The 24,274-nt window shown below is 36.9% G+C and overlaps 2 protein-coding genes across 5 annotated transcripts in view; one reads left to right on the top strand and one right to left on the bottom strand.

The window, feature by feature from the left end:
• The window catches only part of TFB1M (transcription factor B1, mitochondrial), a 41,171-nt gene that overhangs the window by 16,434 nt on the left and 463 nt on the right, over positions 1 to 24,274 (bottom strand). For 2 of the 4 annotated variants that reach the window (XM_026079222.1, XM_026079221.1), the window contains exons 2-6: positions 23,050 to 23,207; positions 21,335 to 21,486; positions 18,034 to 18,142; positions 16,151 to 16,302; positions 10,814 to 10,933 (exon numbers count right to left, since the gene is read on the bottom strand). In XM_026079222.1, coding sequence (XP_025935007.1) covers positions 10,814 to 10,933; positions 16,151 to 16,302; positions 18,034 to 18,142; positions 21,335 to 21,486; positions 23,050 to 23,182 — 666 coding nt within the window. In that variant the 5' untranslated portion in view covers positions 23,183 to 23,207. Of the gene's footprint in view, positions 1 to 10,813; positions 10,934 to 16,150; positions 16,303 to 18,033; positions 18,143 to 21,334; positions 21,487 to 23,049; positions 23,208 to 23,814; positions 24,131 to 24,274 lie in introns of those variants that run through there. The other 2 variants (XM_026079223.1, XM_026079224.1) reach the window with 2 other exon arrangements.
• CLDN20 (claudin 20) lies at positions 1,961 to 5,435 on the top strand. Its single transcript, XM_026079225.1, has one exon. It carries the CDS (start codon positions 4,241 to 4,243, stop codon positions 4,898 to 4,900), a length of 660 nt encoding a protein of 219 aa, XP_025935010.1. The 5' UTR covers positions 1,961 to 4,240; the 3' UTR covers positions 4,901 to 5,435.

Below are 24,274 nucleotides of genomic sequence, written 5' to 3'. Positions count from 1 at the left end.
GTACAGGCATTTCAGAGAGGTGATCGAGCATGCAGGTTTCCCAGGAGGGATACAAGAGGATCCTCCATAGTCACATCCCATGCGCACTTCCCTGGCTGCATTCACCTGCTGGAGGCATCCCAACTTGAGCTGTCTTTTGCCAACTACCCTGGCACTATAACTCTCCCCTTCCCCCGTCTTTCCTAGTTTAAAGCCCTCCTTACCAGGTTGGCCAACCTGCTGGCAAAGACACATGTGCCCCGCTTAGTGAGGCGGATCCCATCTCTCCCCAACAGTTGTCAATCTTCAAACAGGGTCCCATGGTCGTAGAAACCAAAACCCTGTTGCCAACACCAGCGGCGCAGCCAGCTGTTAACTTGGAAAGTCCGTCTCCTCCTCCTCTCATCCATCCTCCTCACTGGCAGGATTGAGGAGAAGATGACCTGGGCTCCCAGACCCTTGACCACCATCCCCACAGCTCTGAAATCCTGCTTGATGGTCTCCAGTTTGCCCTTGGTGTCATTAGCACCCACATGGAAGAGCAGCAGAGGTCCGAAGCATGGACAAGCCTTGTCAGTCTTTCCATGACATCTCTCACATGTGAGCCCCTGGCAGGCCACAAACCCCTCTAGACATGAGGTCAGGTCGGCAGATAGATGCCTCCATCCCCCACAGCAGGGAGTCACCCACAACGATCACCCGCTGCTTCTTCCGGGCGTTCCGGCAAGGCACAGGGTGTGTTGTCCCAGTTACTTCCCTTGCAGCTATGCCCATCTCCTCCTCATCCTGGAGGGCACTAAACCTGTTCTTCAGCTGCAAGTCTTCGGGAGGAGTAGGAGCCTTTCTCCTCCCACAAGCAGTGACCAGTTTCCAGCCTTCTTCTATGGTGTTATGATGTACCGTTTCACACRGCACAGAGTCCTCCGGCAACTCCACTGCTGTGGGGGGTTGGGACTCCTGGAGCTATACAGTCTCCAAGAATACCCTATCTCTTGCTCATCTTCTCAGATGCTGCGCAGCCTACTGACCTCCTCCTGTAACTCCCTTACCTGACAACACAGCTCATCAACAGCAGCACACCTCCTGCAGGAGAGCTGGCTGCCAGCCCAGGCCTCCCAGAGAGGCCCCAAGCACTCCCTGCAGCCTGAGACCTGTAGGGCTGCATCTACTGTCAGAGGGTCTGTCTGGGTCCAAGCTTCTGACACAGCAACTCCAACAGCCACTACAAAATGTGCTCTGCAGCATGTCACGACCATACTTGAGGAAATGTACACCACAGGGATCAGAAATGAAGGTACCTTCATGCACCCTGCTGCACAAACTGCTGCATCTGTTCACTGCCTCTGGGAGCCACGCTCTGGGCCTGGCTCTTATATAAGCCTCTCCCTAGCACTGACTCCCAGGATGCTTGACTCGCCCTAATCAAGGGCCACCAGGATCAAAGGCCCCAGCTCCCTCTGGTCAGGGGCAATCAAGAGAGCTTGTTAGCAGCAGCCACTCCTAGCTAGAGCTTTTCCCAGGAGAAGTCAAGGCCTCCTGCAGTTGTCCTTGCCTAGCTTCCCCTTTCCTGTTCACAGCAATCACCTTCTAGTTCCTCGGGGGTCCTCAGAAAGCCCACAACTTCCAGCAAGATCCTCAAGTTCTAGTCAGAGCCCAAACACTGCTGCACAAACTGCTGTGCCTGTTCACTGCCTCTGGGAACTGCACTCTGGGCCTGGCTCTTATATAGGCCTCTCCCTAGCACTGACTCCCAGGGTGCTTGACTCGCCCTAATCAAGGGCCACCAGGATCAAAGGCCCCAACTCCCTCTGGTCAGGGGCAACCAAGAGAGCTCGTTAGCAGCAGCCACTCCTAGCTAGAATCTATGTATCATTATATATTTAGGACTAATGGTTTCCATGTGTTTTTCCTCTATAATCTCTTTGCTTTCCCTTACTAAGTGTTTGTCAAACAAAACTCATTAAACAAAGTAATCCTTTATTTTCCGGTAGATGGAATGAAGAGAGGGAACAAGCAGCAGCATTGCACTTAGGAGAGGAAAAAAACAACACTCTGAGAGAAGAGAGAAAAAACAACACTACGAGAAATTTTTGTTAATACATGCCAATGCAGTTTTATATGAGAAGGGATAGTTCTATTCAAGAGAAATTATATTTTTCCAGGGCATCTACAGTGAAGAAAACATCTTAGACCTCACATCCAGCAGTAAGTGCTACACAGAGGAATGTAAAATAACTGTATTTTTTTTATTACAGTGTACAGTGCTTATACTTGAATTTATCATGCCTTTGATTTAGTTCACCCCATTAATTATAATGTATGACTACTGTTCACAGTGCTTTGGGTTGGTGTTTGCATGTTTGAATATGATGAAATTTTAAAAAAGGAAGCAGTAAAAACAGCTAACTCAAGATACTAATCAGCTGATTCAGACTATGCTTCTGAATGAGAGTTTTGAGCTATCTAGTCATGTCAGTTCCTTCTGCAAAAGGAAGCTAAGCCATCTTTCCCGGGGGCCTGATACAGCAAATAATACGCATTTGTCAAAGCAACTCTTCACAGTTCAAACATTGAAGGCATCTTGAAATAGGTAGGTCTTTGAGATAGTATTTTAAAACTGAGTAGCTGTTAACATTCTAACCTTAATTGTAAGCCTTATTAAAATATGTATGCTCGACAGAAATAGCACATCTTTGAATAATTACCTGGACTAAGTACAGTATATAAATTCTAGTTTATTGCTAATCCTACTCTACAAAACTAGAGGATTACTTGATACAGAAATTTCTTGCTTAGAAAGAAAACATTCATCAAAACATGGTCATCTTATATATAACAAAGTGAAATAAGTGCAACACTACAGAGATTTTGTGTTCCACTTATTTCAACTTTTCCAAAAAGTTCTAATACTAAAGACCATTTTAATACTATTGTTCATATTTACACAACAGAAAAAGTCAAAAATCAGTTAAAACAGCAGGTCTTAGAAATCATATTCCAAACAAAGGACTTCCCTTTCTCTATCAAGCTGAAAAAATACAACCTGCCAACTGTACACCCCAACTCTAAATGCAGGACACCGTTAGCTTATGCTAGTCACACAGGTTTCAAACCATTTTACTTCATCTGTTATCCCAAAGCCTCAACTGATGTAACAACAATAGTTCTGTCTTCCCAGGTGCACAGTCATTTTATCATAGTACTTACATGTTCTTGTCAAACGTAATTTGACCCTTCATGTAAGAATAGTAGAATATAGTTTCAGAATGAATTTTAAAAGTAACACTATGTGGCAAATTTGCCAGTGATTTCAGGCAGGGAAGTGACCAATTAAAAAAAGAAAGGGAGTTAACACAGCAGAGCTGTTCCTTATCAGTATTAAAATAGATATTTTATGTGAGAGAGAAAAGTATATTTTATTCACTCTTGTAAGAGACTCTTGCTCAAGACTGTTGCTCTAAGTCAAGGACTGAGAATCACATTTCTCAAAATAAAATGTTAATTTAGAAAACACAGTTACATATGCGGCCACTTTATTGTGAGAATACTGCAAAACCTAAATACCATCTCATTCTCTCTCTCTCTCAAAAGCATTAAATTTGGGGACAGTTATTAGAGAGAAGAGCAGATAATGTTTCAACAGCTGAAATAAAAGGGTTACTTTTAACCATACTTTAAACAAAAGATAGTACTATCAATGTTCATAGTTATAAAAATAGTCAACAGGAACAGACTGCAACCATCTATTATATGCTTAAGGTGAGGTATTTTATGAGTAACATATATTTTTCCATCACAGTATTTTTCCACAATGGCTTCTAAATTTAAGTTTTTAATGTTCCACTTGCAATGTATTTTTGCCTAGTAAGCCAGCGATCTGCATATTACTACTGAACACAACTCCAGCAAAACAAGTTATGCTTGATGGCTTGCAATCGTGTATGAAAGGGCAGCTCCTTCTTACAATCAATTCTAAAACACTGTCCATTTGTCATCATTTATGTTCAAGTACCTTCTGTAAAGCTGCTCGGCTGCTCTCATCTGCTGCAGGGTCACGTTCAGATATTCATTCAGATAGCTCTAATTTTATATGCAAGCTCTTTTGTTTGCTGATTCCTTTTTCTTCCCCCCCATCCTTCTCCTCCCCCCTACTTCTCCCTATCACACAGACAGCTACAGCCTTGGCTGCGAAGCTACCAACCAGTTGCACGCATTTGCAAGAGAGAAACAAGCAGACAAAAGGTGACAGCAAATAATCTTCATGGCATCAGCAGGTCTGCAGTTCTTTGCTTTTATTCTAGCTTTGTTTGGCATTTTTGGAGACATCACAGCCACTCTCCTACCTAACTGGAAGGTAAATGCAGATGTTGGTTCAAATATCATAACAGCTATAACGCAGATGCAAGGACTTTGGATGGACTGCACATGGTACAGCACCGGGACGTTTAGCTGTACCCTGAAATATTCCGTTCTCTCTCTGCCTGTCTACATCCAGGCTGCACGGACCACCATGGTACTGTCTTGTATCCTATCAGCCTTCGGGATTTGCATCACTACAGTTGGAATGAAATGCACAAAGTTGGGAGGGGACACTGACAGCAAAAACCACACTTGTTTTGCTGGAGGAGTCTGCTTCATTCTTTCAGGAATCTTTGGATTAGTACCAACTTCTTGGTACACAAGAGAAATAATTTCAAATTTTCTGGACGCAACCATTCCAGAGAGCAGTAAACACGAACCTGGAGGAGCTATTTATATAGGATTCATTTCAGCAGGGTTTCTGCTTATTGCAGGTGTGATCTTCTGCACTTCCTGTTTTAAAAAGCAGCAAGGACCGTGGATTTACTCTACAAAACAGCAACATTTCCCATCCACACAGCAAGAAAACAATGCAGGTTACAACCTGAAGGACTACGTGTAAATATAGTTATTTCTACCAGTTGAGGCTTTTTTGTGCTAAGTACAGTCTGCTTATTTTAAAGAATTTATCAAAATAACACATTTTTTCTTATGTCAAGGCTGCAATTTTGTTTTAGCAGGGTATTTTTATATTTAATGACACCAGCAAAAAGAATGAGGTAGGAAACAAAGCTTAAGTCTGTTGCAAGAGTACTTTTTCTGATGATTTTTGCAAACCTGGTTCTTTTTGGCTTTCCAAGTAAAATTTACTGGAGAAAAAGGAATCATTTTAAACCATAACTCTCAGTACAATTAAACTGCTGGCTTGTTAGAGCAAAGATGCTTAAAAATATACTGCTACCTATTTAGCAAATCAGACTACTAGTAATGTATAATGTGTGATGATATAATTTACTTTTTATTCTTTATTTTGAGATGCAAGTAAAAAAAGAAAAAAAAAAAAAACACTTGCTGTCCAAGAAGCTCAATTCATTGGTTTTTAAGTAACAGACACATGTGCCTTTCATTTTCAGTTCTCAACTGCCTTGGCAACTAGATTTCTTTCTAAAAAAACAAAAAACAAACAAACAAAAAACCTCTCTTAATTGTATTTTGCATCTGCATATCAGGCTGAAGAATTAACACTACCATTCAGATATTGCCAAAAATGACTCTTTTGCCCCAAACTGCCACCTGCTGTGGGTTTCACTTTTAATTGTTAAAGAAACATCTATTGGGCATTCTCCAATTGCTACGAATCTACCATTACACAACGAATGTTATCTTTGAAGAGCAACATAAGAATAGAAATGTCATCATGATTAAGAAAACACCTGCAAACTGTAACACACAGGATACAAACTAAGTAACTACATACAAAAAAAATCTGGAAGTGTTCTGGCTTACACTTACTCAAAGTAGCTTTTAAGAGCCAAAATACTACACCTACCATTTACCCAGTCTTGTACATTTTTAGCCTTCTAGAAGAACTTTATAGCTCCTATTAATTATTTCAGTAGGCTCTGATTCAGGCCCACTGCTACATATTCTATTATGGTAAACTGTAATATAAATGGTGATAAAGAGACAGCTTCTTCATTTAAATGTATTTTGTTAACTCCCTTAATTTGATTAACAATCTTGGATCCTTTAACCTTCTCTTTCAGAATACAGAATTTGTTTCTTACGGGGTCATGACAGAGGATGTCTTATCTAAATGCTTCCCTAAATGAGAATCAAATTCATGTTAATTTGCTAGCATGGAAATGGAAAGGACACAGGCCTTTAAATTTAGGAATATGACAACACTGGAAAATTCTTACAATAAAAGCAACTGCTATTTATTTTGCTTATTCACATACAACTCTTAGTTCCCAGAGTTATTACCTTATTACCTTAAGTTCACCAATATACTACAAAGCAGCCATAATTTTAAATATACAGTTAGCATAAAAGAGCTGTTGGAAAAATTAAAATCTTCTATTATAGCATTTGAGAAAGTGAAACTTATTTTACACCCAATAATGCAAAGAGTCTTTGTTCTAATATCCATAAGCTCTGAATGGAACTTCATCTTGCTTGTATTACTGTTATTAGGTAATCATTTTGAATTCCTATCTATTCATCAAGGAGCTTGTTTTGTACTATTCCTAATACTTGATCAGCAGTTATTCAGTAATGCAGAGACTTAATTATGAGCAAAACCCCAAATTTTATTTGTTTAGACACAATGGTGTACAGCACCATTCCATTCCATAACCAAAAGCTTATTACATCTCAACCTTTATAGGTACTGTTGAAATAATTTTCATTTCTTGGGCAAATGAAGTAAACTACTCATTCCCAAAAGCATGCCTGTCAGCCCTTAGTAAGGGGTCTGACATAACACTAAGCTGTTATCATTACTAATGTGAATTAAAACTGACATTTATAAAACAAGAACCAAAAAAGTTTTAATATGAAGGCATAGGAAAAAGGCAGTAATTTCATATTACAAGCAAAAATGAAGTCTTCATCAGTTACACACATAGCTCAAATTTTTATTGCTAAAACTATATACAGAAGTACCTGAAGTTTTTTATATACCTATGAAATAAAACCTGAGCATTGAGCTATTTCATTCACAACACACTGCAATAGCCTTCCAAGAAAGGAGAGGTTCTATCTGCAATTGTAGTATCTAAAGCCACATGTTAGTCTACTGCTAAAACAAACAGGGACAACACAGAAGATAAATCTACAACAGCAGTCTGAAGGAAACAAAATATAGTGAAACAGGTGCCAGGTCTGTTGGAGTCGCCTGTACTTTCTGCTTTTGCAATATAGTCAGTACTGGTTTTAACTCAAAGAAATATATTAAATAAATACATTCTTGCCTTTAACCTTATTGTCTTTTTTGAGAAGTCTTTATTCAACTGATCACCAACTGATTACAGGATTTCCATATACTAAGACATTTATCAGGACTCTATGGGACAGGTGCTCTGAGGCAACTAAGGCCTTCTTGGTACAGGAAAGCAGGAATATCAGTTATAGCTTACTAATTTTGAGACCTAGTCTGCAGAAGACTTTTGACTGCACTAGCACTACCATATTCTCAAATTGCATCCAATATTTAGAAAAAGCAAGACAAAATTGGAATATTGGTACTACTGAACACTATTTCACATATTTAATAGTGAGAGGACTTCCAGAAGTTGTTTCTGGAAATTAGCTATGAGAGAGAGCAAAAAACATCCCCAAAAATGCAAAGCAAAAAATAAGCAAGGCCATTTTTTTTTTCCACAGCAGACTGCAATCATGAATAATAGTTTACCATGTTTGAACAGTAACTTCTTCAAAAGTACAAACAATATTTTAAGTCCTCATCAGACTATACCCTGATAAAGGCTTTAAAATTCACAGTGATAAGGGAGAGGAAATGATTTTCCAGAAGTTCCCAGGAGATAAGCCTGGAGTGAAGAGACCAAGGGACAGACTGTAATAAAGATGAAGGATTTCTTGAAGAACTGAACCAACCAGTTTAAGAGGAACTTGTAGAAGCAGCAAGTTACATTTCTGAAACAGAATGGTGGATTTTCATGTGCATTCAGGGCAAACAAACCTCATTTAGAGTCAGTCACCTTTTTACAAAAAAAAAAATAGAGATTTCTGTCCAAAATGCAGTTTGATTTATTCGTTCTTGATTCTTATAATTGTAATGGCTGTTAATAAAAAAGTCATTGTAGATAAGAAGATAGCAAAGAGACTGCTCTCCTCTACTCACTCAAGAACAGACAGGAGGGAGAAAAGGTGGTTACTGTCTTAAATAGGGAGTGAGATGTAGGTGACAAACTGCTATAGCAAATAGGAGGGAGTTAAATATGCTAAAAATGAATAGGGTGAAATTTAAAGATTACAGACTTGGTAAATTAAGAGATCTTTGACAAAGACCACAAATGAAAAGCTTTTATTTATCAGCATCTTCCAAAAGTTACCATCAAATTTTCTAGGCATATTTCCCAAACTGTTTATAAATGCAAACTGTAAAACAGAAAACTTCCCAAAGATGCTACAATCCTAGCAACACTGTCCTGTCATTAAATCCAAACCTCCCCCCCCAGAAATATCCAAGTAGATTAGTCCTGCTGATAGACTTGAAGGTAAAAGCCAAATGCTCATAATCCAAAAATAAAAGCATCTTCTTGAACCAAATACACCTTTTTTACAGGTATACCACATCTCTCCACCTAGAAGCACGGAGATAATGAACAGCAACACCCAACTGTGTTCCTTACTGAAAATCAGATCCATCGCATATGCTCTTTCCAGGAAGTAATAGGACAAATAATGTTTGACAGGGCAACGCAGAGAAAAACAACAAGCAACAGATGAGTGCCATGAATAATCCAGGGAAAAATGAGAAATATTTTGTTTTCTCTTCCTATTTTTTTATATTTCAATTTGTTAGGCTGCTGTTTTAGAAGAAACACATCCAATTGCTACTGTTGCAGATTCAACACCATTATTCTCTACACTACAGCCTTCCCCAACTAGTAAATCTTCTTGTCTGGTATCTTCTGGTAACTTCCAGTTATTACAGCAGTATTAATAAGTATTGCTTATCTACTCAACACTTTACAAAAAACAATCTACAGTTGAAGGAATTCATTTTTTCTGTACTGAACAAACTATATCACTGAGTATTGCCAATTTGTATAATGTTTCTCTCAAAACTTACTAATATGACAAGTCAATTTCCAATATCCCAAAATAGTCATGAGAGAAAGGACAATGACATCTGAAGTATTTACTTACAGCCATTCTATCTAGAGATTGTGATGTGGATACTATAGTTACTCAAATACATTTAGAAAGCTTTTCTTTAAGTAATGTAACTTGCTGCTTTAAAAAGGCTTGATTTCAAAGTACAGCCCTCAGAAGTGGATTATCTGAAAAGTATGAAGTGGCAAAATAGTAAAACATGTTTCTTATTGACACCAGGAAGCATTAACTGTTTGAATAGTTTGGAAAGTTTTAACAATACTGATTTCTTCAACTGCCTCAAGCACTGCATCAATTTGATCTAACACTGTTACATACAGAAAACACTGCTAAGGCGTTAAACACCCTTTCTGAAAGTTACTCAGTGGCAGCAATGCAACTGGGAGTTGATCAGACTGAACTATGTATCACACTCTAACTACTGCTCTGTGGGGGACAAAGCATACTTCCTTCTACTCTCTCACTATAGACATCTATTCATCTACAACATCAGACACTTAAAATAACTCTTGATTATTAGCCTGTTCAGAAAAAAACATTTCTATGGCATATTGTTAGTGCTCTTCAACAACTTTAATGGCATTCTCCCAAAGAGGCCTGCTTTCTGAAACAAAATGCGACTGTCATTGTTTATCATTAATACAAAACTAAGTAAGAATGACCTTACATTATATATCTTGCTGGAGAAAAATGTTACAAGGAGAAACTAACATTATAACTTTTGTTTCATTCTATACTATATGTGGATGTACTGATCACAACTGAATTGTTATGGACTTTTAAAAGAGAAATTGATCAGAAATAGTAGAACTCACCAATTTTTGAAGCACTAAAACTGTATTTGATATCATCATAGTGTAAGTTATAAATCAAGATTCACTCATGCAAACTCAGTAAGCCTAACACATACTTCAGTCACAGAAGAGAGGAAAAGAAAATATACAACAGTACTCTCAAACTAAAATAATAAACCTGGAGCTCACTAACCCTCATCTGACATGACTACTATCAGATTCCTCTGAAAAATAACACAGCTTAAAATAGAAGCTGTGTATAAGGGAATGCGCCTCCCGACTTTTTCAGCTAATCATTGATCTACGCTCCAAAGCATGATAAATTATGATCCACTTTGACAAAATATCTCAATATCATTACCAATACTTTTTCAGTGGCACTCAGGAGACTAAAGTTTTGGCTGAGACAGTTTGTGACACAAAATTCCACAGATTAATGCTGTTTTAAAATTTCTTTCGTTAGCTTTGTTTTTTGCATTTTCAGATTCAGTGGATGCCTTTTGTTTTTTAATCCTCCTATTTCTCCCCTTTTCAAACAGTTACAAGCTTCTCAAACTTTCCTTGGTTATGTTTCCCAGTGCACCACACAGTTTTATTCTTCAGTTCTGATCTCCTCCTCTATTTCAGAAATTTCTTTCTTCCAAGACCAGAGCCATACTGCTCTTCAACTTGATTCTGCATAGTACTGAGCACTTTTGGTTTCTGATTCCAAAGGTCTTAAAGGGAATTAAACACATTTGACACCTCTCATCATCACCATTCCTTTTTACACAAATAATATCCTATCATGCTGGTAGTTTCTTCACCAGATAAATCTACAGTAATCTACTGCCTGATGGAAAAGTTAACATAAATCAAAGAAACATACGAATACTTACCTCTGGCTGTGGAACAAAGGCTTGACCTGGAATTATGAAACAGTTTTCAACAGTGCAGAGATGCTGAGACATGATGGACAGTCTGCTACGTTGCTTACCTCCTGTCTTAGCTGTGAGCCTCTATGGAAGAATCAAAACATGCAAATCAGCGAAACTAAACTGACCAAGAGGCAATTATATTAAAGTTGGATTTTCAGTATAATCTAAGGTAAAGACAAATTAAAAAAAAAAAAAAAAAAAAAAAAAAAAGGAACAATTAAACCAATCTTTATGCCCCATCCATCTAGAATTCTTTTTTCCCCACAAAATAGTATTTCATTATCACATTAATATACCTCTGTCCCGCAGTCCAATGCGCATGAAAAGTAGCTACTTGAACTTCTGTAGAACTTTGTGAAAGTCAAAATAATTTTCTATGGACACAAGAGAAGACTAAAACACTTCTGATTGCAGGATTCAAGTCAAACATTGCAATGGTTGACAGTATTATTACATCTTTTCTTTGCACTGTATCAAGTCTCTTCCAAGATCAAATGGAACTCCACAAACTCAAAAATCAGATACTTCACAAAATTTCTCCATTATAAACTGATCTATGCCTACTACAAGTGTAAGGAAGTTGTATCTACTTTACATAATTTAAGAATACCTACCAATACAGAGCGTTTAACACTTAAAGTTCAACTTAGTAATTCTTGGAATATCACAAGAAATTTCTCATGAAGGTTATCAAAAATCATATATATTAGTCTAGTAGCTAACAAAATAGTCCCACACTCTTGGAAGCTGGCTGCAGAGGAGTTGGTAATGAGATGTTGCTTTAAGTCACATAATAAATTATTAAGTTTAAAAATCACATTGAGTGAAGGAGAAGTAAATGTAAGAAACAAGTAAAACTTCCCTTAGTAAGTCAGATAAACAGGACAGTTGATGCGAAGCTGATTCAGTCGATTGGGGCTCTGATTTAGTCACTGAGCAAACAGCTGTAGGAATCCAGAGATGTCTCAGCCCTTCAGCAGTTTGTTATTCTTTTTTGTTAAGAATTCTGCCCCTACAGTAGTGGTGGTTGGAGAGATCACCTTCACAGACTTTAGCGTCTCCACTTCAAACATGGCTTCTTAGGACAGATCTAACCATACTGGAGCTTTAACCTAGTATGCTGGATGGTGAGCTAGGACAGCTGAGATACAGATTCCCTTTTACTAACCGGGAAGGAACTGCTTCAAAGGATGCAGCAGACAGTAACAGCAATCTGCCGAAGTATACTAAGCAGCAGTTGTCTGTCAAAATCCAGCAGGGTCTGTGAAGCAAGGAGACTCCAAAAATTTATCACATTAATGTGAAAGCATGTAAAGAAGTAGTCAAGACATAGAAGGTTTCCACACTTTCACGATCTGGCAAGAAATACGTTCTGTATGTTTTGCTAACACAAACAAGTTCTAAACATAAAAAGCCCTAAGTAAAACAATCCTCAAATGCTAGAAAACATTACATTAACTAAACAGAAATAGAATTTTGAAGATTCCTGTTCTTATTTACCACTACCTCATGAAACGCTCATGAAATGCTGCCATAAGTATTAAAACTATGCCTGAAAAAGGAATTAAACCTACTGTTAAAGTTTTTCTTTTCTTTTTTTTAAGAACTCCCCTGAAAGGCAGTTTAAGTATTAGCACAGAGCAAATAAAATATTTTTCAATGTCATTTCAGAAAGAAAGTTCAATGATTCTTTTTTGCCTACAGCAGCATTTAAAACTACCTTAAATATTGCTTCAGAGGAAACCCATTAAAAATCCAGCAGCCATGGTTACTACTCTTGGAAAAAACAAGACTGGAAAGTCTAACAATGCAATCACATATGCACTTCCTTAATCTCAATGCAATGCAATGTTTCATTTTCCTGAAATGGAAATAAGACAGACATAATGACAGGGTTTGTAATCCTTCCATTGCCAATTTAAACAAGCCAGTCTCACCTTCCATGAAAACGAGCTAACAAGTTTCAGGTGGTCAGTTCCTTCACCTCAGCTACAGGAGTAACTTAACAAGATCCACCTCTGGGCAGTAACATCTTCAAACACCATGACCCACAAAGGAGCTGAAAATGTACTTTTGTAACCTAAGCAATTTTTGTATGGTTTTTTTTTTCCCCCTTCCCTTCTCAAAATTTTCTTTGTTCTTATCTTTAAAGTATGGATAGCATCTGAAACTGCACTACACTACCCAAGCCTAGAGTTCACCTAACTGGACAAGATTTTCATGTCTAACATTAATATTTTACCAAGGCATAAAGAAAGCAAAGATTCTGAAGCCTGACCTGGAATTTACTCAAGGTGATACTAAACATCTCTTTCAAGCCTGCTCACTATCAACTGCTCTCAATGACTATCTCATTAACACCAGAGTATTTGGTTCATTCTTCAGTAAGCTATATCGTATTACTTTGTTTTTCATAAATACATATTAAAAAGTCCATATGGTATCAAGTCTGCAAAATCTGCCATAGAAATTAACCTACATGAACAATTAGACTATCAAAGCTGACCATATAAAGGAATATTAAACACACTCTAGTATACAAGCCAGTTTCTGCCAAACAGCAGGGTTTTTTTTAGAACTTAAGTATTTATATTTAACCTATATTAGTTAGGAAAACATAATGGTATTTTTTCTTCCTTTTGTTGCTCAAAAAAATCTGAATTTTTCTACTTTATTAACATGTTTTATCCAGTGTTCTAAATAGACAGCAGCATTAAATACAAAATGGTTAAGTATTGTTGCTCTCGTTCTTCTAACATGCCTGTCTCCCAGACATCAAAGCAGGTAGAAATGTACCAGCTGTGCCAATGGAAGAGGCTACCGCCCTCTATCTCACATCTAACAGTCTATCACTCCACCTCCCAGCCTGCAGATCATGTTGGCAGAGCAGTTTAGGTGAGCTGCTATTTACCCTGCTTTACTCAACAAAATTAGAGAGCCTGGCAATGGATCTTCTATTTAAACTGACTCATTTTAATGGAAGTGGCTCAGGAGGTACTGCTCCCAGGTGGCAGATTTGAGGTTTTTTTCCACAAAATCCATGCTCACTTTACAAAATAGAACTAAGGAGACAAAATGATCTGCCCAACACTTAACAGTGTTGCTTATATTACTGTAGATATCTGGCCTTAGCCTCCTTAATAGGCCTCAGAATTCAGTATATGATAACATAACTGCTAGTTTTCATCAACAGTTTTAATCAATTTAATCAAATCATGTCAGAACAGAGAGGTCAGTAGCAATAGGTCTAAACTGACATAATTCATGCTGAACAGTTGTGTTACTAGGAAACAGAGAAACAGAAAAGTGCCATCAGCAAGAAATGCAAAGAAATTTTCCACTTGTTATACCAGCTAAAACAAGCCTGACTGCAAACAAAGCCTGTTTTTTTCTTCTTATTGTTAACATCAAGTTATCTTAGCTAATTATAACGCAAATGGCTCCATTCCACAACAAGATGTTCCCCTTCCACTGAGCTTATGCCAGACACTCCAAGATTTTCTTTAGTACTTAGACTCTTAGTTTAGAAAAGTCCAGTAATGTTACTGAGCTTTTGAATATAAGAAATTTTCCTTTAAAAGATATAAATCCACAGATATCTAAACTGGTACTGAAATTTTATGTAACTTACTATCTGAATTAAATATTAAACTGTTCTTTATTTACAGGTACTGAATATGTCTGTAATATGCCAAATCACAACGGTTCACTTAAGCTACTACACAGATCCAGACAAAAGACACAGATTTTGATTCTCATTCCTTCTCCTAATCATAAGACAAAACAGTCTCAAGCGAAAGGCAGCTTCTCTCCAAAATGAATGTATCATGATGTCAAATCAATTATGGAAATGCAAACCATGCACAATGAACAATTTTGGCCTTCAGTGGAAGCTTCATGTTTAAACAAACGTAAGAGCAAGAATCAAGAAGTCCCAGAATGTAAACTCAACCAGAGTTAACACTGATTCATTACATGAACCTGAGTGTATCATTCAATTTCCTAATGTTTTTCACTTCTCAACATTTTAAGTACAAGGAATTTAAGGTGCATGGTATTTTGCATCTCATTTGAGCTATGTTGGGTACAGAAGCACTATAATCTGCACGTCACCAATGGCATATGCATCTGGTTACAGCTATATAAAGTACAGAGTGCATTTACATTCTCAATGCTATGCCAGTTTTTTCCACTGCCATCCGAAAACTTTGCATCCTAAAAATTTTTCCATCCTCACTTTTCATTTTTTATCATAGTCCATTTGCCATACTTTGCAGTGTAGTATAATCTCAAATGGCCTGAAATCATTCTGGAAAGCAGAAATGGATTTTTTAATGCCAGAAACCATGTGAACTCAGAACTGATTAAAGAAATCTGGTTTACTGCATACTAAATGTTTGTCCCTGATGTTCTCTAGAGCCACCTACTGGAACCACTTCACCACTTACCTTGAACCTTGATTGCAAGGTCAGAGTAATGACAGCACAGAATGTTTTTCTAAGACCCCAAAATAACAACAAACATGCCACTTGCATACATAATTACTGTTAATTTACATACTGTAAAAAAAAGTAACATTTTCCTTTTAGACTTGTTATTTTGAAAGATTAAAATTAAAACAGCATATACATTTAGATCACACATAGAAAACCAAACATTTCTGAATACTGGACTAATTAGATAGAAATTAAGTTCTCAAACTGTTGTGCCAGTCCTTATTTCTTATTTTCTAAATAGAGAATGGAATGCAGATAAGAAGCCAACAGAAATAAGCTGTTAAGTCTGAAAGCATTTTGGAGTAATCCATCCTAATATCAATTGATATAAAATCTCTCTCTGTCTCTCAGAGGGCAAAGGAAATAACTATTTGTGTAATTCTTGAGATGACTGAAAGGTAAGGAAAAACACTGACAAAATGGTGTATGAATGACAGAGAGAGAAGGAAAACAGTTTAAGACAGAAGAGTGCTGTGGATTCTATTCATGTTGAGGCAGTCAAACTTCAGAAAAGAACATATTAAGCACCTTAGCACCTTAATGAAATACATCCCTATAAAAGAAGTTTTTAAAAATAATTTTGTGTGCTGGGAAAGGCACTGAGCAGTTAATTAAAGTTCAACTTCATGATTTACAGCCACAGACCAATACACAAACTAAAAACTAAACCAGCACTTTCCTCTCTTTCTAAAGTCAACTAAGATGAGTTTTGCACTTTTAAATTATAAGCAAAATGTTGCATGTGAACAAAGCTTTGTTCAATTTATCACCTTTAAAATTTGAGTAAAAAGTAATATCTTACCTCCGCAACTTCCTTCTGAAAAGTCAACGTCATCTGTGTTCTGCCATAAATAAAAGGTCCATCCCTACTGGAAACATTTTCAAGCCATTTGATGATTAGAGGAGTTGAAACACTGAAGGGCAGATTTCCAATAATATGTATATCTGGTGGCTCTGTTAACATTTGGTGGACGGAAAAACAGCTGTCAAAAGTTTTGAATAAGATTTTGCTATGAAACAGTGTATAAAAAAAGACATGTGCATATCAACCTCGACTTAAAATATGAAAACAATTTTTACTGTACCACACGAAATTTATACATTTCCATTTATACTTGTCTTACAGTCATCTTACTAACAATACTGACAAAACAGTGTTACTGTTCAAGGTAATCAGTTGGACAAAAAGTGTTTAGGTTTGGATTTCAGTTATATTAGAATAAATCCACTGATTTCAGCTGAGCTATTCCAGAACAGCAGAAATACATAATTTAGCCAACAGCATTTCCATGATTTTACACTACGACTATTAAGTACAGAGGAAATATCCAAATTTATCATTCTGTCCAATACTTTTATTCCAGGTTCATTTTACTGACTGTTCATAACTCCCAAATAATTACCTTSCTCCAACTGGACACAGTTCTGCCTCTGTACAAGAATCCTCTGAAAACAAAAAGTCTAATAGGAAGCACAAGACTGCCTGTTAGCTAACGGAAGTTATACATATTGCTCAATAACTGAGCATTTCATCAGTGGGGATCCTTATCTCTAATCAGAAGTACAATAAAAGGGGACAGAAAGAAAGTCTATCATTGTTTCTTATATACTACAGTGGTTAATAATATGAATGATAAATGATACCAATTTCAAGTTGGTTTTCTGTCACGCCTTATTTACTGTGTAGGCTATCTGTGATACTTCTAGGATATTTGTGATATTTCACAAATATCAGATGGATAAGTATCCTTCTGAAATCCACTAGACTTTCAGATTTTCATATGGCAGTAATATAGCTAAAGTATATCTTACCTCTAACTAGTTAGCTCTAACTACCTCTAACTAGTTAGTGCTAACTAGTTTTTTTAAACTGCACTTCATCTTCATATACACATTTGTTCATAGCTTTGTTTTGTGAAGCACTTACCAATGCAACGAGGCAAATACATCATGGAATTTTTCAAGGTGAAGATAATGTGGCATTGTCTTTTATGTCCTAAGTCAGAAAGCAGTTTACTGTTCTTCTAGCACTGCACAGACTGGCTCTAACCTTAAATTAAGAAATTTGGCAAAGGTGCCTGGGAGGTCGTCTCCGATTTATCTAATACAGTTACATGTTCCAAAAGGGAGGCAAAATCAAGTCCCAAGAGAACCCCGGGTTTGAAAAAAGCCTCCAATTATATTCTATATTTGCCAAAGATATCCAGCTGAAGCCAAAGAAATAAGAAAACTAATTTTTTGAGGACAAAGTTCCTTCAAGTTTCAAAAGTTTTTATAGAAGTTTCTTCAGTGGAACGACAACAGATTGGCTTTTGGCTTATTCCAAAAGAGGAAGAAGCTGGGAAGAAAGTATACTGTTTGTTCTACTTTTCTACTTTGCAAGAGTCATTATTGTACAGTGAGGACACCCTAAGGTTAACAACTGCAAAGTTCTTCTGTAATTTTGACTAAGGTGAGTGTGACGCAAATTCCGTATTTTTGGCTTAGAAGATGATTCTCTAATTGTTTCCTTCTGATATACAAGGACAGAAGAGAAGATTAGCTGCCTTCTCTCTTCTTACCTTCAAAATGTACCAGTAAGAGAGTAACATCTGCACTGATAGAGTGAATTCCAGCTATATTGCCAAACTTTAACTCAGAAACCTTAAAAATGAAACAATAAATAAACCACAATCAAATACTAACCATCCTCCCAGTTCTTTTTTAAGTGCTTTGGAAAAGCTTTCTCCATCTTATATGTAAGAATATCTCCATGAACAATGTGCACTTTTCCCGGAGCTGCTTCAGATAGCATCTGTTTGTAGGCAATCAAGCAGAATCAGGTGTAGTTCATGTTAAATATTGAACACATTCATTTCCAGCTTCAGCAACAGCAAGAATGAAACCATTACTATATATCCTGTATATTTATCTTCAGTATATGAAAAAGCACAATAGCAGTTAAAACTGAGTGCACTATTAGTAAGTATTTACCTTCAAAAAGTGAATACTAAAAATGAAAATTTGAAGGTGTGATTCTGCAAAGGCTTACTATTTACAGCTGTAGAATTTGGGGGTTTTTTTAACCTTAAATGAGTTAAATTCTGTGTAGGAAGTACAAAAAAAAACTTAWCTAAAAACTAAGTGTTCCTGCATGTTTTAAATACAATTATTTCCAACTAGAAAAAGAAATCTAACCTCAACTACAAACCATTAAACAGATTTTTCAGCACTGCACTAGTAATTATATTGCATATAAATTCACTAACCTGCCTTTATTTGTCAAATTTTTCTTTGAAGTTGCTATAAATGTGTAATAGGATGAAAGATAACGTAAGATCAATAAAGTTAGAAAACAGCATAAGAGGAAGCAGACAGCTGCCTACACAAATATGGGCTATTACCTGACATGCTATTGTTTTTTAATAATGGTTTCTAAGTCAAGAGTGTCTGGGGTTTTTTTTATTGTCACACTTAACATAATTGAGAACTGCATTTAATTTGTCAACAGGAAACCACAGTAGTAAACTGCTAACTTGAACCAAAGATTGAGAAACCCACTGAAACTTTCTCAATGTTAAGACAAATGAATTCAGCTAACATCGTTACAGGAGCTCTTGTGCACCAAGCACATTGTGAAGTAAGGGCCAAGTGATTTTCTATTATGCAGATGCTCTTGCTCTTCACAGGCAACTGAAAGGGCGTAAAGAACACACAGAAGGTATGTTACAAAGAATGAAATGGCCTTCCTGGGAGAATTCTATATTCAATCCACTCCTTGCTGAGAGTGCCCTTTCTCTCCTCATAAATCTATCCAGCCTAACAGTTATTAGGGTGCATGATACAGAGAGGTCTCTCTCCCTCTCTCTCTTTTTTTTTTTTTTAAGTGAGACAGAATAGACAGACTCTCGGCTTAAGTGCTATTCTGTGCACTTATGTTCTTCACTGTACTTCAGTTTTGCAGTAAAGAGGAACTAAGCTTCAGCTTGGTGATAGAGATCACAGCCCAAAAAACAGCCAGTGAAAAATGCTGAATGATATATGTCAGTGATTTTATAAATATCCCAAAAGAAACTTTTGAGTAACAGTCTCCAGTTGTTATTTTAATCTCTGACATTTTCTGCTACTCAAATCTCAGCCCTTTTATGAGCGTTTTTGATAGAGCTTTTAATGGAAAACTAGAAAAAGAGGCATTATGACCCACATTATCACAAAAGAAAGATTCATTCTCTTATGTATCATGTTATTGGGGGGGGGATCTTAAACCAAATTTAATAGTAATAGAGGCAATATATTACTTGTTCATTCACATCCACTGTTACTGAATTGTAATATATTTATATTCAATAACCTCACCAAGGCATATTCATTTCTACTGTGAGGAAGTTGCTAATGAAAAATAGTGACTAACTTAATTCAGCTGAATAGTAAAGTGGATTACAGACCAAAGGCTGATTACAGAGCCTGAAAATTATGCTTTTATTCAGAAAACTCTGCTTTAGTAGCTGTATTTTGGTAGCCCAGAAAAGTTTTCTAAGCACCTAAAAAATTCTTTTAACTAAAGTCAGTATCATTTCATCTCAATTTCTCTCCAATCCCAAATGAGATCTTAAAGTAGAAAACAATAAATGCAAATTTGCTAACACTCAAGAAAATTAAAAAACTGAAGGAAAAAAAGGTATAAACGGTGTACTGTAAATTATCAACAGCTAACCCTACTAAGATATAGTTATATGCATATTCGTTTTTAAGAATATAAGCAGTTTCATTAACATCTTACATTGTTACTGTCATGCAAAGATATGGTGTTCACTTGATGTTCTCAAGTGAACTGGCTATTCACTGCTGATTCACTACAGAAGACACAGGGGATTAATCTGCAATATAAGGAAAGCCCTTTGAACTGCTATGATCTGAGGTTGTAGAGCCCTATGAGAAGAGTCAAATCTAAATAGATTTTGGACTCTCTTTTTGTTGCTAGATTTAGAAGGCCAAGTTCCATAAATGTGAAAGTTTAATAACAATACAAGTGGACAGTATTTGCAAAATGTCACAGTGAGTTGTGAACTTATACTGACTTTAAAAGAAAGAAGCAATAGTTTTACCATGTTTTTGGAAAATGTAAAGTAAATACTTATTTTATTGTGCTATATCTGGATATTAATCTTCATTGAACTGTATTAACTGGAGACATACATGCAAAATGTTACAAACTTTAAAGAATAATCATTAGGTTTAGAATGAAAAAGTAAGAGCAAAGGACATCAAAGGATATCAACTACTACTTAATCTGCACATAAAGCACCTGAAGCATCTCAACCAGCAGAAACCAGATAGGCCTTTGCTTTAATTTAGCTGCAGGATCAGGTCCTAAAGAGACTTAATGGTTGTTTGAATGAAAAGGCATATAAAAAAAGCAGGAGCATTTAATTGTCATACTACATATATCCTTTTTCAAGCAAATGATTGCTGATTTTAGCCAAAGAAACACAAGAATGGTGCACAAAACACTCATAATCACCAAATTCAGACTACCTAGTACTGATGCTTCTGAAGAAACAGATATGCCAAAGAGATCAGCTGCTTTTCTGTTTTTTTTCTACATTGAAGAAAATACTGTAAAATAAAGTGATCGGAAATATGGAAATGTCATCACCATGTCAGACAAAGAACCTAATCAGATAGAAGATATCTGATATCTAATTAATTTAAATCCCTGTTTTAATTTTTTCCATACGAGCTGGAATTAATCAGATTCTTCCAACTAATGGGCAAAGCATCCAAACAAACATAATCAGATAGATTATTATGCTCCTTCCAATCAAAGCTAAGCAAAGTATCTGAACATCAGGAAGAAATCTAGGAAATATTAGCACTTCAGATAGAACTTGTAAAGCTATTTTCAAATGTTCAGATCAAAACAAGACACTTGGAATCTTTAAATGTTCTTAAGTGTTCTTCTTCCATGTTGTAGATACATTTATGCAAATTACTCTCTGGCTGATACCTGCAATCCTGGAATAAATCGAGCATCTTTTTCAACTAAAAGGAGTTGTGCAACATCAGCATTGAGGATAGACCTGGTAATCCCTCCTGGCCCAGGGCCCACTTCACAAACATGGGCATTTTTCAGTTCGCCAGCTTGTCTCACTATCTTATCTGTAAGACACAAAAAAAACATACTAAGACTTTATTTTCCAGAGAATTCAGATCACTAAGATAAACTCATTGTTTATTGTCAAAATACAAGTGTGCTTATCTCAGAATAGACACAAACAATGACACATTCCAGTTAAAAGATCACATGCATGCTAGACTGCACAGAATTCAGATTTGTTTCATCCATATGCTCAACTGTTTAAAAAGGACTATTTTCAGTTTAAGGCCTTTAATATACAATGTCCCTAATTACAGAATCACATAAAGAGAGTATTATTTTTCATCTGTAAACCAGCAGCACTATTCTGCTCCTTTAAGTACATACTGGTATTCATCATACCAAAGTCTCACTACTTTAAAGATATTTCATTACAGTAAACCCATTTCAAGGAAACTGAAGAAGGAAAAAGGATGCAGTGAAACACTACCAAGATTACAACATGCAAAGAGCAATTTTATGAGGGAAGAGCTAGAGTAAAGGTAAGAGTTGGAATTGAGACAACTGGTAATTATACAAACTGGGGCAGTTAAAAGATGAGGAAGGAATACCTGTACAAAAAGGTAAGAATATAATATTAAAACACTGGAAGAGATAACAGCTAAGAAGGAAAAAAAGGAAAGGAAGTAAGGATGAAAAGAAAACAGCTAATGAAACAAAGAGATCCTTAAGAAGCATAGAGAGGGAGGCTGAGGGAAATTATGCTGCTCACATCACAAGGTTCTCAAGTATGCAATAAAAAACAGAGATATCTGAAGACTTGTTTGCGTGTAAAGTTGTGCTGAATGCATGCAGGCATTTTCATTCCAGGGTAACAGAATGGTTATTCAGGAACTGGAACTGAGTTTTATGTTCACACCCTAAAACTTTATCAAACCTAATTTTCAAGCGTAGTCAAATTGTCAGATACATGGAGCTACACTGCATTTGCTAGTGCAAAGCCCAGCCACCCCTAGAAAAATTAAGAACCCCACCACAGATAGGAGGACATTGCCATCTTTGCCACCCATTGCTGAGACGAAGCTAGAGACAACTGAATGGACCAGAACAATGCAACTGGCTTAAAAAGCTACAACGTTCCCAGTAATCTGAGACACATGACCTTCCTAATCACAGTATACAGTAAATTAAAATACGCAATGAGTTACAGTACTTTTTATGATACACAAAAATTTGAAAAAAAAAACTTTCACTTTTGAATCAAACCTACAAATTATGACAGTGCCTGAATGATAATAGTATTACTAAGACTTGGATTTTTGCATTTTCAATCAGTAACTCAACTTTTAATACAGGAATATGGTTTCTACCTAAAAATTACATCATTTACTCTCTAAAGGAACACATTTCCTTGGAATTTGCAAGTAAAACCAATTACTAACCTGAAACTATTTATTATAGAAATCACAGAATCAAATCTTCAGAAGAAGTTTACCACTGAGCCATTGTGAGTTTGACAGATGTCATCATGCAAATGTAATAACCTCAGCCACAATCTGAGTTCTGAAGAAAACCAGGAAACATGTTTTATAGTAGCTAAAAATACATAAAATAAAATATCTCACCTGTCAATCGCAAATCCAGTAGAAAGTTCTGGGAAAGTTGTTTCTGTGCTTGCAGACGGAAGAGTTTAATAATCTCTCCAATAGTTGGCAGAGGAGGCAGACGGAAAGCAGCCACCTTTCTTGGAACAGCCATCAGCCGAAACTATTGTCCCTTCCTCCTAAAGAGGCATTGAAAAGACGATTCTAGTATATGCAATAGATTCTAATATATACGGTATTAAAAATCCTATTAAGTTTACAAACCAAGACAAGATTTACAAATCATTATACACATGCTGAATTTTAACCATCAGTATTTTCACTGTTGTATGCAGTGCTTATGTTAAATGAGTAGTTGTTGGATTTGGGTAACAGCAGTGTTACATAGGTTTGCCAAAACAGCAGGCAAAACAAAACCCTCTCGTAACCGCTCCATTTCAATCTTTCACTACTTAAAAAAAAAATCATTAAGGGCAGTCTGTTAGAATTTAAGGTGTCACATACAGCCAGAAAGTATTTAATGAAAATTGCCCTGAAAAGAAATATAAGGAACTTTCTTTCCTACTGAATCATCTGCTCTTCTAAGTGGAGGCAAAGATAAGGAATCCCAAGTGCAGGCCATGGCATTAACTGTTTTTTAAAAAATTCTGTTCACTTTCAGGACAATAGGACAAAACATTTTGTGGACACCTCTGATCTCACCATGTTTCCCCCTCCTTCCCCCCCTCGCCTCAGCCTCACCCTTATAGACCTTGAGACTAACAAATTCCAGCATAAAATGCTCACATTATATCACATGGCCTACCACACAATCCTTATTCATTTCAGAAACACAGCCCCAAAAAGCAACAGGCTGTCTGAAAAGAGGCAGCTTTCAGCTTTTTATATCTTAGCATGGTGTCTCTTGATCATGGTTGATGAGGGCAAAGACTTGGATGAGTAGATGATTTTGTAGGAAAAAGGGGTAAGCTTTCAGGACAGATGCTGTTTTGTCCCTTCACAGCTGCTTATGCACGCAGAGGTCTGGGARAGCAGCACAGAAACCTGCTACAGGGAGCAGCTGTCAGGACCAGTACTTAGTACTGAAGGGAGCGTAGACACAGGTCAGTTCTGTCAGCCCAACGGCCGCCCCCGGGGCCCCGCCGTTTCCCCCCGGAGCAGCACGGCACCTCGGGTGCCCACCGCAGGCAGCCGAGCCGCCACCGCCCCCCCCTGGGGCGTCGAGACACCTCAGGCCCTGTCGGGG

Source organism: Apteryx rowi, unplaced genomic scaffold (genome assembly GCF_003343035.1).
Source record: "Apteryx rowi isolate R43461 unplaced genomic scaffold, aptRow1 scaffold_495, whole genome shotgun sequence".
In the NCBI taxonomy this organism is placed as follows: domain Eukaryota; kingdom Metazoa; phylum Chordata; class Aves; order Apterygiformes; family Apterygidae; genus Apteryx; species Apteryx rowi.
This window is presented reverse-complemented; position numbering and strand designations above follow the sequence as displayed.

What these genes read in the sequence shown, in the direction of transcription:
- CLDN20 (XM_026079225.1), top strand. Translation starts at nt 4,241, where the DNA reads ATGGCATCAGCAGGTCTGCAGTTCTTTGCTTTTATTCTAGCTTTGTTT.